This window comes from Bos indicus x Bos taurus, chromosome 3 (assembly GCF_003369695.1).
Source record: "Bos indicus x Bos taurus breed Angus x Brahman F1 hybrid chromosome 3, Bos_hybrid_MaternalHap_v2.0, whole genome shotgun sequence".
NCBI lineage: Eukaryota > Metazoa > Chordata > Mammalia > Artiodactyla > Bovidae > Bos > Bos indicus x Bos taurus.
Window position 1 is genome coordinate 107,237,412 of NC_040078.1, and position 13,799 is coordinate 107,251,210.

The following is a 13,799-nucleotide window of genomic DNA, read 5'->3' on the forward strand; positions in this document are numbered from 1 at the left end:
AACAATAAGAAAAGTATCTTTGCTTATATTTTTAAGTGTTTTGGACTGTGGGTCAAAGAGTATACTGCTATTAATGTAAAAAAGTCAAATACAAAATTTCTCTATCTCAGGAATACAACTAAATTTTAGAAGGTTGACGCTTTTGCAACTCTTTTGAACTACATAAAGCTTTCAAAAAGGAACTAAAAACTCTAGAACTTGTTATTTAAAAAATCAAAACTTTCACTATTTGACATACCTAATTTAAATAATTAAAATTATAAGAGAAAACAGGTGATTTCTTAATATCTCTTTCATGAAAACTTCAAGTGTGTTTGGAGAAGAAAAATAACAGTTTAGTAAAACAGTTAAGAGGTGATTTTAGAACCACATTGATCTTTGAATGCCAGTTCTAGCTGTGTGATCTTGGGTAATTTAAGGTGTGCCTCAGTTTCCTCATCTGTAAAATGGAGAAACAATATACCTAGCTCACAGGAGTTTTGTGATGAATATATAGCTATAATATCTATATTATAGCTATAATATCTATGTTGTAGCTATAATATCCCAGTATGTTGTTTGATTGTGTAATATTTCCCTTTCTGTGAGGAATACATGAGATGCATTTACATATTAAATGAAAATGAATGAAAACATTCCCCCATTTTTTCTTTCCTTTGGGATGTATTTCCTCTTAGATATCTCAGGGTTATCAACTCTAATATGGAACCTATTGGCTGATAATCCAAGCATCTAAATTATAACTGGCCCTACTGCTCGCTCCACAAAGCAAGCTATATGTCTTAAAAGGGTCAAATACTGTTGTAATGAAAATTTCTATAACACTACCAACATACCAATGATCCAAGCAATATCTAATAATATCCTTATAATTTTCATAGCAAAGTACAGTAATAATTACATAAATATTCATAAATATTTTTACTGAAATGATTTCTGAAAATGCTCAAAAACTGCCAGAAAGAAACTAGAATTTAGACATTTAAATGTGGATTAAAAAACTGATCTAAATTCTTACAGCAAGAGCCAGATCTGTTTCCTTTGGTTTCATAAAATGCTGTACCTTACTGGATTATGAAATGAAACACATGCCTTTTCCTTTGTACATAAATGAGATTTTAAAATCATTGACACTGGTCACAGCTTCCATATAAAATAATCTTAATAAATAGGTTTGTAAGATCAAGTCAGTAGTCTCAGGAACCTCTCTAAGAGTTATCAGTTTAAAATAACAAAGCAAAAAGCCAGGTAAGACTCCTTTCTTCCAGGAACTCCTACAATTCTGTTCTTCATAGAGAATATATACAACCCCTCCTCCAGGTATCTTTTTTCCTCCTACTGCATTATAATGTCTAAATGTAAATGACTTTCTATGCTTGACATCTTAAACATATTCTTGGTAACATATTATTACAACTTTCTAGGGAAAAAAGAGAGCAACCAGCATGCTGAAAGAGTGATGCTTTGTTCATATTTTGGCCATAGGTTTGCTTAAGAAATAGCACACGCTTCAGAAATGGAAGAATGTATCGGCCTCCTATTTGGTGGGGTTCAGAGATAATATGACTGACTAAATAAACATGGGGGACTGGAATTTCCTTGGAGGCATTCTGGAGGAGGTTCACATCCACTCCACGGTGATTGGAAAGATGTGGCTCACCATCCTGTTCATATTTCGAATGCTTGTTCTGGGTGTAGCAGCTGAAGATGTCTGGAATGATGAGCAGTCTGGCTTCATCTGTAATACAGAACAACCCGGCTGCAGAAATGTATGCTATGATCGGGCCTTCCCTATCTCCCTCATTAGATACTGGGTTTTGCAGGTGATCTTTGTGTCTTCACCATCCCTGGTCTACATGGGCCATGCTTTGTACCGACTGAGAGTTCTGGAGAAGCAGAGGCAGATGAAGAAGGAGCAACTGAGAGGTGAACTGGAGGAGGCAGAGCTTGAAACGCCTGGGGATCGGAGGCGACTGGAGGAAGAACTGTGTCAGCTGGAGCAAAGGAAAGTAAATAAAGTTCCACTCAGAGGAACCTTGCTTTGCACTTATGTGATACACATTTTCACTCGCTCTGTGGTTGAAGTTGGGTTCATGATTGGACAGTATCTTTTATATGGATTTCACTTAGAGCCTCTATTTAAATGCCACGGCCACCCATGTCCAAATACAATTGATTGTTTTGTCTCTAGACCCACAGAAAAGACAATATTCCTATTATTCATGCAATCCATAGCAACTGTTTCACTTTTCTTAAATGTTTTAGAAATTTTCCATCTAGGTTTTAAAAAGATTAAAAGAGGGCTTTGGGGACAATATAAATTGAAGGATGAACATAATGAATTTTGTACCAAGTCAAAACAAAACCTTGCCAAATATCAAAACACATCTGCAAACTCACTGAAACGACTCTCTTCTGTACCTGATTATAGTCTGTTAGTGGACAAGCAAACACACACAGCAGGGTATCCTAGTTTAAATCCCTCTGCATTTCAGACAGACCCTGATAACCATATTGGAAATGATGACAAAGGCATTTTGGATGAACAGGAAACTCTACTTTCTGAGATGTGCACATTTAGTACGGCCTGTGGTCATCTTCAAAATATCAGCTCAAGTAATAAAGAAGACACTCATAAACTATCTGGAAAAGAAGTTAATGGTAACCAGTTGAGGGGAAAAAGAGAAATTGATGGCAAAGACAGCAAAAGAAATCACTACTTTAAAGGTCACTGTTCCAGTCCAGGTGATGCTATAGAGCTTAACAACCACGTGGGACAGTCACCCCAAACAGCTTTCTCTCTGCCAGCTAACTGCACCTGGAAACCGAAGTGGCCTCGGGCTACCCGGGGTCCCTCTGCAGAAAGTGAAAACCAGGCATTACCTCCTAAAGGTTACCTCAAGGGCCAGCTCAGGGAGAGCACAACCAGAATCCTTCCTCCTTCACAGGGAGACTTTCAACCACTTGACATTCCAGACACTCCTGATTCTTCGGGAGGGCTGTCCTTTGAATCCAAGTTGGTCAGAACCTGCAGTAACCCTACTGCTTGTACTCCAACTCATTTGGTGTCACTGACAAACAACCTCATTGGAAGGCGGGCTCCCACAGACCTTCAGATCTGAACATCCGTTGGCGTTTAGACATTCTCCATATTACATTATCACAGAAGTAGCCTAGTGATGGTGGAACACAGAAGCAATAGATAGGGCAGCTCTAAAGACCAGCTGTTTAGACAAACGACTACAAATCCTTTTAAAAAGGGAAAATGGCTCTAGTTCTGAACTGGGAAGGATTAGTTGGAAGTTTAAAGACACAGAGTTACCAAATCAGGATTACTTTTTTGTGGTTCCCTTCAGAAAAACACTGATTCTGGGAAAACCTATGTCAGAATTGAAGCTAAATGGAACCAGGTTTTTCCTTGAAGGGAAAACAGCCTTCGGAGATTGTTCTTGATCTATGTAATTCCCTCTTTTAGTTACTGATCTTCTTTCTGGACACTGATTAAACTTTGTTTGCCCTTGGTTCTTAGTTTTCTTATGGACTGCAACCCGATGTGTCCTGGATATAATCATCATGTTGCTTCTAGTAAATAAAATCCTAAAAAGATGTCGCTTTCTTTTACCAGTTTATAGCATCGTGATTCAGTGCCAGGATCCGAGTCTTGGCTTTACTACACTGGCCATCTAACCATTACAGTTTACTAACAGTGTCTACTTTACAGGGATGGTGTGAGGATTAAAATAAGAAACAGGTGTTTAACGCGCTGCCAGGCATACAGTAAGCGCTCAAAAGTGCTAGCTATTATTATCACATTACTGCTCACCCTCTGGAGACCCACATCAAGTCGGCCACAAAATAAGGAGACTCCAAACGACAGAGCTGGAGCCCAAACAGACGATTCTAAGCGGTCTTCCAGCCACTGGAAATCCAAGGGTTGCCCTCGACGGTCGTGCGCCCTCTTTCAAGACGAGAGTCCACACACCAGTAGGCGCCGCCTGCCACGGCTTCTGAGGTCCTAGTTGAGACGGGTCCGCCCACTCTCGGCGTCTCGAGTGAGTCCTAGCGCTCCAGGGCTCCGCAGGCCCCGCCCCCTGGCGCCACGCCCGTCTTTGGCCCCACCTGGACACTCGCCCCAAGTTACCAAAACCTAGCCTCCTACTAAGCAACCAAATCTTGGCGAGGACCGGAAGAGGAAGGAGAGGCGACGCTTCGCTAACCAGAGGGGCGGGTGCACGCAGCCTCCCTCGGCTCATCTCGCTATGGGGCATTCAGAGCGTCCTGGTCGCCATGAAAACAGGCCACACCCCGGCCATCCCGGCCCGGGGATCCCAAGTGCGCAGGCGTCCGTGCCCCTCCGCGCATGAGCAGTGCTGCTCCGAGCCCGCCAGCCACGGTCTCCGGCGCCAGCTACGCCGCTGCCGCTGTCACTATGGCCCATTACAAAGTGAGGGGGGCGCGGCGTGGCTGGGGGCGTGCGGGCGGTAGCCAGCCGCTGGTCGGCTCGGGTGGGAGTGGGGGCGTGCGCGTAGGTTTGGGGGGCTTGAGGTAGTGAGGCGGAGGCGGCGTTGCCGGACTCCCAGCGCCTTCTTCCTGCTCTGGCCCCCGGGCTTCGGCCACTGACCCGCCGTGTCTCCTCAGGCCGCCGACTCGAAGCGCGAGCAGTTCCGGAGGTACTTGGAGAAGTCGGGGGTGCTGGACACGCTGACCAAGGGTGAGCATGGGCCAAGAGAGGGTTCCTCATGCCGTCGTCGTGTTCCTCGGCTCTGTGCCGCGAACGGGCATGGTGTGGGGCAGGAGGGGAACAGGGGGGACCCACTCCGGGTCCAGCGAGGTGGGCCTCGGGGGTCAGCGGGGACCGGCGCACGCCTGGCTGCCGGACGCTGCCCGGGTCGGGGAGCCTCACCCTCCCCGTGGTGAGTAAAACTCTCGCAGCTGTTGCAAAGTCCCTCCAACTTCCGTTGCTCTGCCTCTAGCCGCCGCAGTGAGCATGTTGCTAGAGACCTTGGGAGAGCCCAACTCCTCTCTCCTGACAAATTTTCCCGAGCCCTCCAAATCCTTTAGAAAGTTTCCCTCGAACAAAGGACAAATGGGAAAATGACCAGATTTGAAAGCAGTTTATAAAGTAGCTAAGTGAACCTAATCCTTGAAATAGCTCTTTGGATGTGGCTTTTCAGCTGAACCCCATTTTGTAGTCTATATCAACTCCTACTTGGTGCAGATTTCATAAAGTAGAATTACAGTTTAAAGAACGTGAGGACACATCAAAATGGTTATATTGTTTTCACTTTTTAAAATGGAAGTCGTTACAATGTATTTCTTAATCTGGATTCAGGATCTAAGTAGATGAGTAAGGTGACTGACACTGGAAGGTTCCAAGAACTAGTGTGGGTACTGCTTATTTCATCAGCTAGGCAGTGAGGCGAATGCTGTTATCTATCACTCAGCTCACTGGCTGGGCCTTTCAAGGGTGTGGAACAGAAGAGCTGGCAGGGATGATGGTTTGGGTCCATATGAGAAGTGTAGTTAAGTATCTGGAAATACTTTGGTATCTGCTCTTTGTCCAGAAGCAAAAGTTTGAAAAAACTGGGAGAATAACAACTCTGGGTCTTAGCAGAAAGCAGGGCTTTTAATTCTCAAGCCTGGGTTGGTCATTTTGAATTGCTACCTACCTTAGGTTCAATTTCCTACTCTTTGCAAATTTCAGTAAACATTAAGGTAGTGTGAAAGCACTGTGCTGTCATCCTGGAAAGTATCACACCATTGGAATTTCATGGACCTCCCGCTCCCCTCAAAAAACTCCACAAGCACATTTCTTTCATTTATTTAACCATTTTATTCAGGTGTCTGTTAAGGCACTGAGGATACAACAGTGGGGGGAAAAACTAGGCCCCTGCTCTAAATGAACTTATATCCTAGTTGGGGAAGACAGATAATAAATACACAGTGTCAACCAGTGCTAAGTGTTGTGAAAAGAACATTGCTGATAGAGTGATGGGGGTGGCATTTTACCTAGGGTTGTGGGGGAAGGCCTCTCTTAAGAAAGTAACCTTTGAACAAAGACCTGAAAGAAGTGTGCTGTTGAGTTTCAGGAAGTGTAAGGAAGCCAGAGTGGCTGGATGGAGTGAATGAAACATACATTGGTAAAGGGCAGAGAAGTGACCATTGTGGGAGGTAAATGAAGATATTAAGCCTTGTGGCCATACTTGGATTTTCCTTCATGAGAAACGAAACCCTTGGAGGCTTCTTTTCCCTGGCTGACATCTATTGGTATTCCCCCTCAACCTTCCTGGGTTTCCAGTTTCCTAAGTAACATCAGACAACACAGTATCTACTGATATGATGATCTATTTAATATTTGATTTTGTGTACTTCACACAGATTTAGCATATACTTTTTATCCAGCTCATTTCCAAGAGGATTTGAAACTGCTTCTAACATTAAAACACTATAAGGATGTCTAAAGATAAGTTATTTGGAAGAAAAGGCATTTTAGTTATTTTGAGCACTATATCAACCTCTAAAAATCCTGGCTGCTAAGACAAAAAGGGAAACACTGGGTATAGAGTTCTTGTCTGTTTAAAAGGAAGTATATTTCATCTATAGAAAAACACAGGAAATTTGACGTTTACATTATGTTCTGTAATTATCAACCTTGTAAGTACCACTGACAGAAATTTAGAAGCTAAAAGAAAGGGTAGGAGAAAAAGAGGAAGAAAGGGTAAGAGTATTTATGTCTTATAAAATCAGAATTTGATAGAGATCAGTGGGAATTAATGGAAGAAGAAACATAGGGTTGAGTATATAGTTTGAAGAAAAAGGTAGTAAGTAGAGGAATAAAGTGTCCTGTAACACTGAAAGAAGAGGGAAGGAGAGGAGAGGGTAGTGGTGACATAAGTTTGCCAATTTCTCAAAAAATAGTGATGTAAATACATTTAAAAGTATAACTATCAGAACTTAATGTAAGTTGTTTGTAGTAGTTGGCCATTTGATTTTTTTTTCATGCTGTCTAAATTATTTTGATGTTATTAAAACTAAAAAAAAGCAAAGCATGTTAAGTTGGTTTATAAGAGTTCTTAACTTGGGGCCTAGATATGCATGTTTTTTGTATGTAGTTACAGCTCTTGGTCTTTGATCAGATTTTTCAGAATTTTGTGCACAAAAAACTTAACCACTGATTTAGATTTTTATCTGGGAAGGATCCTAGAAGGACTGTGTTCAATATAAGATGGAAAAGGTAGTGCTGACATGAATTACTGGATATGAAACCACTAAAGTATGTATTTTAATTTGAGCACATTGATTACTGGTAGTTTTTGGTTGGTGGTTATTTAGAATGTGGTGTGTGAAACTTCATTCTTGAAGAATATTTTGGATTCAAAGCTTCTTTCTTCCAACAATTAACCACAGCCTTATTGATTCTCTAAAAATTTTTCTCAAATGTATCTACCTTGTTTTCATCTCTTTATTACTCCAGTACAGGTCACTTCTCTTTTTTTTTTTGGTGGTGGTGGGGGATGCCATGTGGCATGCAGGATTTTAGTTCTCTGACCAAGAATCGGGCCCATGCCCCTGTAGTGAAAGCTTGGAGTCCTAACCATTGGACAGCCAGGGAATTCCCAGGCACTCTTTTTTTAAAGTGATTAGCATGTTGTTGTTGTTTAGTTGCTGAGTTGTGTCTGAGACTCTTGCGACCCCATGAACTATAGCTCACCAGGCTCCTCTGTCCATGGGATTTTCCAGGCAAGAATATTGGTTGCCATTGCCTTTTCTAGGGGATCTTCCCTACCCAGGGATTAAATCCCGTCTCCATTAACAAGCAGATTCTTTACCACTGAGCCATAATTGCTCTTCGTGCATTTAAATCCTTGTCCCACTTGTTAGCCTACTTGACTCCACACAGGATCAAGATCCCGTCACTCCCCTGCTTAAAACTGTTTTAATTATATGCCATTTTGTTTTAGGATCAAGGCCCGACTGAACATGCAGGATCCTCCAATCTCCTCCCTAACCACCTTTTCAGCTTCCTTTCAGTTCACAACTCCATCTAGCCACACTTGAATTTTCAGTTCCTGAATACATTGTTCTTTTGCCCTTGGCCTTCCCTTTTTATCTGAAGCCTTCATTGCCAAGGTCTTAGGTCTTATTTCCCTTCCCTGGTGCCCTGGGCTGAGTTAGGTGTTCTTCCATTGTGCTCCCATCACCCATTACCCTTATTGATGCTTGATACTCTTTCGCACTAGACTGTAAATACATTGAGAACAGGACCTTGTCTGTCTTGTTCACCATGGTATGTCCTAGTGAGATGTGTGGTATATAATAGGTGCTTAATATTTACCGAGGTATGGCATATGACTTCGGCCATTTTAAGACTTTAATTTTTTTTTTGCTTTTTGATTTGCAGTATTGGTAGCCTTATATGAAGAACCAGAGAAACCTAATAGTGCTTTGGAGTATCCTTTTCATTTTTCAAGTCAGAAAAAAGCCTTTATTCTGTTGAAAAAGTTACTTTGAGTATTTGGGTTTTGATCTGTGGGTAAATATTGGTGGTAGGGTTGGGGTGACTCTCATCAGAGTTATTTCAATAGAAGGCTATTTCATTAGTTTTAATGAGCTCAAGTAAATCCTTAACTTTGATATTAGTTTTTTAAAGCATCACTTAGGAGCTGCTACCCCAGAAAATCCAGAAATAGAGCTGCTTCGCCTAGAATTGGCAGAAATGAAAGAGAAATATGAAGCTATTGTAGAAGAAAATAAAAAACTGAAAACAAAGGTAAAATTTTTGAAAGAATTCATGTTAAAAATAATTTCACCTTTAATGACTGTATGATCAGAACCTCACTAAAATGGACAGTAGAGCAGGGAGGAGGGTGAATATCAATCTCAGCTCAGTTAACTGCAAGGAGAAGCTGATACCCTGTCTAGAAAACCACTAGCAGATTGTAAACAGGATGAGCAAAGTGTGGTCAAGAAGAGGTTCTTTGGAAACCTTCATCAACAAAAAGATGAAAATACTGGTGAAGAATACTGGTTTTTAAGTAAATGGAAATTTCTGGGAGTCTTAGGCAGTTAAGTAGGTCATTATGGGGCCACTGCTTTGCGAATGGCACACCTTAAGACTGTGCAGTGCATGATCTGTATAGTTACGTGGTGGCCCTGAAATGTGTTAACTGTAAACTTGTTTGCACTTAAGCTCTGTACATTTGTTTGCACTTAATTTTGTCTAGTGCTGAAGTTTTTTCTTTGTTTAAACTCCATGAGAATTTTCATAAACTTTTGTCAATAAGCCTTTGAGGTTTTAACTGCATTCTGAATCATATAATGCATTTCACATGACTCTAGGCATTTCTCATAATGTGTTTTATCTTCTCAACAACTTTGTGAGATAAATGACACAGGTGCACAGACCATTTTATAGGTGAGGAAACTAAAGCACAGTGAAGTCTAGCTTCTCAAATCTCACAGCTAATTGGAACAACTCATATCTTAGTGTTCTTGCAGTAAACCACAGTTCAGCATAAGAGATCATTCAGTATCTTAAATTATCCAAATTATTATAAATGCTAGATAACTTTTTTGACACCTTTTAAAGTCCAAGACATTAGCTGCTTTTTCATTAACTGGCTAGATTAATACATGTCACATGATGTTTTTTTTATACTTTCTAGAAGAAAGTTTTCAGTAAACTTATGGTGGAGAGGAAGAAAGTACCTTTACTATATAAGCCACAACATCTTAGGGAAGATACGGATTATTGCATAGATGTTTGTGCAGTGCAGTCATGAATGGGAATTAAATTTTAGTTTCCCAGTAATTTGTAAGGTTTATACAAAAAAAACTTTCACTAGGTTTGATTGTATTAAATATTAAAAAAAATCACTGGTTTAAAAAGGCTAGGATTTTATAAACTGATTCAGTCATTGAACAAAGTAGTTGACTCGTTTTGTTACTGTTAATAGTTTTTTTTTTTAACCCAATTTAGAATAAAATTCACCTAAACGCCTCTGTCTTTGCCCCCATAGCTTGCTCAGTATGAACCACCTCAGGAGGAGAAACGTGCTGAATAGGATTCTTCTCAGTTGAAAAGACACTGAAAAAAATGGTTTTGTATGACTCGAATAGTTTGTACAGTATATAATCTTTTCTGAACAGATGCTATAGCACTCTTTTAAATATGTTAAATTCACCTATCACACGTTAACTGTTATAAACACATATACTTAGAATCACCAATAAAAACTCAGTATAACTTTCTTTGGGTCTTAAAAAAGCAGGAGAATCAAAAGTGAATCCTGGAAAGAAAAAAAAAAATCTATAAACACAGCCATCGAATTCATTACCTTAAAAGACATTCTATCAGTCTGACTAGGAATGATGGTACTGGTTGTATTTTAGCCAAGGAAGTTTAGCACAGAGCTATTCCCTGGTTTAGCTCAGGATTATGAGCACAGGTACAGTCATTCTTTAAAATGAAGATGACACTGTTGTTTTATATTCTCTGTAGGCAGCTGGAGAGATCTGTGTGATACACGATGCTGTTTCATGGGGGTCTCATGAATCTTCTGCTCTTGTTTATATTAGGTGGAACGAATGACTCTTTGCCACCACTTTGCCTTAGATACTGTGTGTGTGCCAGTGTGAACTCTGACACCACCTTTCCTTCTATGCAATCATGCCCTATCTGATACTGTTGCCTTGCTTTACTGTGCTTCCCTGGGTCCCAGTTGCACATTGGCCTTTCTGTGTTGTTTTTCAATTTCCTGTAATAGCAGTTACCCTGACTGTAATTTATATAAAGAGGATCACACTGTTCCCCTGCCTTACTTAGTTGCTTAGCGGAACACAGAACAGAGGCAATTTAAAATTCTGGGTTCACGCACAAGCCTGGATGACAAGGGGAATGAGCCATATATTGTGGAAAATTATAGTTTGTGGGTATAATTATATAGTGCTTTTTCCCCTCAAAGTATTTTTCTAGCTTTGAATTCATTTTATCTTCATTATCCCTGTGAAGTAGGTAGGCAAGTGTGAGGGGAGGTGGGGTGCTGAATCTTTAGGCCAAAGACTGATATGAATACCAATTATTTACCAATTGTAGAACCTTGGGCACATTAGTAAATTGCTCCAAGATTCACTTTCCTCATCTGTCAAATGAAAATAATATCTGTGCTGCCTACCTCACAGGGTTGTTGTGAGGGTCAAATGGAATGTATATGAAAGATTTGTAAATGGTAAAGCACTATATTCTTGTTTGTTAGTCCTTTTTCCTTTCTTGGAAGACCTACAGTCAGATGTTTTTGTGTTACTCTTCACTTCTTTTCCTTATTGATTGATTAGCATTATTAAGAAGTAGCCCTATCTCATGTACTTTGTCCCCAGTGTTACAGAAATGTCCTTATTTTTTGGTCAAAACACACAGAGAAAACCATACAATGAAAGCTGGTTTTTAACTAGCAGAAGCCTCAGCACCTGCTGGAAGCTGTGACCAAGCCAATTATAAGGGCATCTTAATCAGTCACAGTGGCAGGAATGTGGCAGTGGTCTGTCTCTTCCAGTCACAGGTTTGTTTTTGTAGGGGAATCAGATATGGCTGGAAGAACATTTACTTGAATTGGTTTATCTTTTACCAGTTTGAGTGCCTCCTACAGGGACAGCAGTGGGCTGAGTATTATAAAGATGAATGACTTGAAGTTAACTATAAGACATGTATATAATCACAATGTGGGATAGGATGTGCTAAGAACGATAATAATAAAACATGGCCTCCTGGGGGGTTTTGGAAGAGAGGGAGACATGGCTTCTTTAAGCAGTTGGTGTCATAGTCCCTTTGTGGACAGGCAAGTAGAAATTTTTTCTGGCAGCCAACCCTTATTTGCTTTTTTCCCTAATGAGACTGGTATTAATATTTATGTAAATCAGATGATTGTCTCCTGTACCATCCTTTTGAAAAATGGCAACCTGTGAGTTGGATAATCAGACTCTTGGGGGGAACTGACATGCTTACACTGCTGTATCAGTCAGTGCTATGTAAGAATTCAGGGTGAGCCTGGCCTCTGCAGGTCCTCTTCAACATTTCTATCAAGGATCTGGATGAAGACAGTATACATGATGCTCAATGGAGTAAAAAAAGGATCCGATCTGTTCAGTTCCTGCTGTTCCAGCTGCCTTATCTGTAAAATGTAGATTTCATATCTTGCCTATCTCACAAGGTGTTCTAAGGATTAAATTAAATATAATGGATGTAAAAAGTACCTTGCAAATTGTAAAGGACTACATATGGGTCAGATGGTAGTAGTGCTAATTCTCTAATTGCCACAGAGTTGGAGAGGCTGGTTGGTAGACTATATTGAGATGAGCTTGAAAATGATTCACAACTTGGGAGTGCCTAAACTTCACGGCCTAAATGAAAAAGCTGAAATATCAAGTCTTACATTGAGGTTAAAAATGCAGCTGCACAAGTTTAGGCACTTAGGGATTGCTGACAAAGTACTGGTTCCAGTGACTGTTAGTGTGAACCACTTACAGTCTGTACATTTTTTTAAAAATTCCATTCTGGAAAGCATTAACAGAAATACTGTCCAGGTGCTAAACAATCACCCTGAAGGCTCTACTGGTCCTTACTGTAGGTGTCAGACATTTGATGGATGTTGACAAGCTCAATTGCATATAAATGTGGAGAGTACATTTGAAACCACAAAGCTGTATTGTCCAACATGGTGGCCGCTAGCCACATCTGGCAAGTAAAATTAAAAATTCAGTTCCTGAGTCACACTAGCAGCAATTTAAGTGCTCAATCCACACTGGCTACTATGTTGAGCAGTATAGATGTGGAACATTTCTGTGATCACACGAAGTGCTATTGGACATTACAGTAGAAGGCCTGGCTAAAGTATGTTTAATGTGGAACAGAAGACTGGGTAATGAAGACTGTAATCCAATATCTGAGGTGCTGTCATAAAAAAGATGACCACTGCTAATAGACTGTGGTGTATAAGCTCCAAGGAGTGTGATTTTTGGCCTGAATAAGAGACTTCTATGCCAAATTTTACTACAGTGGAATTGTTTGCCTATTGAGATAGTGAGCTCTCTTCCCTGGGCTCTACTGAAATGTATGCTGCAAGTCTTTCATGCAGCGTCAGAAACGCTATACAGTGGATTCTTTTTAGGTGAGAGGTTGCACTAGATGACCTCTAAGGATGTCCTAGCTTTAACTTCAAGATTCAGACAAAACCAACTTCTAGATTTGCATACCTGCTTTCCCTTCATAATCAAGAAAGTTTCCTTGAAAGATCAGTACCACCACCCATGTCCCCGTTAAGAGAAGGACCTTTTTTGGTTAAATTTCCAATTCTAAAGCCTCCCTGTGAAGAGTAAAATTCCTCTAGTTTTCCCATATTTTGGTGACAAGCATTTGTTCTGGTCAGCTTTCATTATTAATTCCTTTGGTCTCTGATCTGAAGGAGATCGCACAAGATGCAATGTTCCACGGGGTGATGGAATTACTAAAGAAATAGATACTGGGTGGGGAGGAAAGAGGAGTCAGATCCTGGTAAGTGTGAAACAGTAGCAGTATTCATTGTCAGTGATTTGCTGAAGAAAGAGGGTAAAACATTCTAGCTTGCTGGCATTTGCTTTCCCATCAGGGTCCAGCTACCTGCTAGAACAAACTATCTCACCGATGACTCTGCCTTGTTTGAGGTTTTGCCCTCACTCTGGCTAGCTTCTCCTCTCTACCTTTGAACATCCCAACCAATGCCATCCTTCCAGACCTGTTCAGACGCCAGCTCCTTAGAGATGCTTTC

At 40.7% G+C, this 13,799-nt stretch overlaps 2 protein-coding genes across 2 annotated transcripts; both read left to right on the forward strand.

The window, feature by feature from the left end:
- Positions 1 to 1,456: 1,456 nt before the first annotated feature.
- On the forward strand, positions 1,457 to 3,177 carry GJA9 (gap junction protein alpha 9). The gene has a single exon (XM_027537760.1). The coding sequence runs from the start codon at positions 1,581 to 1,583 to the stop codon at positions 3,120 to 3,122; it is 1,542 nt and encodes a 513-aa protein (XP_027393561.1). The 5' UTR covers positions 1,457 to 1,580; the 3' UTR covers positions 3,123 to 3,177.
- A 988-nt stretch (positions 3,178 to 4,165) lies between these two features.
- Positions 4,166 to 12,248, forward strand: MYCBP (MYC binding protein). Its single transcript, XM_027537765.1, has 5 exons — positions 4,166 to 4,444; positions 4,639 to 4,711; positions 8,402 to 8,450; positions 8,641 to 8,770; positions 10,020 to 12,248. Exons 1-5 carry the CDS (start codon positions 4,361 to 4,363, stop codon positions 10,062 to 10,064), a joined length of 381 nt encoding a protein of 126 aa, XP_027393566.1. The 5' UTR covers positions 4,166 to 4,360; the 3' UTR covers positions 10,065 to 12,248.
- Positions 12,249 to 13,799: the final 1,551 nt, after the last annotated feature.

Excerpts from the sequence above, each read along its gene's own strand:
- MYCBP (XM_027537765.1), top strand. The coding sequence starts at position 4,361 with ATGAGCAGTGCTGCTCCGAGCCCGCCAGCCACGGTCTCCGGCGCCAGC. Across the intron at positions 4,712-8,401 it reads GCTGGACACGCTGACCAAGG|TATTGGTAGCCTTATATGAA; the intron begins GTGAGCATGGGC and ends TTTGATTTGCAG. Across the intron at positions 8,771-10,019 it reads ATAAAAAACTGAAAACAAAG|CTTGCTCAGTATGAACCACC; the intron begins GTAAAATTTTTG and ends TTGCCCCCATAG.
- GJA9 (XM_027537760.1), top strand. The coding sequence starts at position 1,581 with ATGGGGGACTGGAATTTCCTTGGAGGCATTCTGGAGGAGGTTCACATC.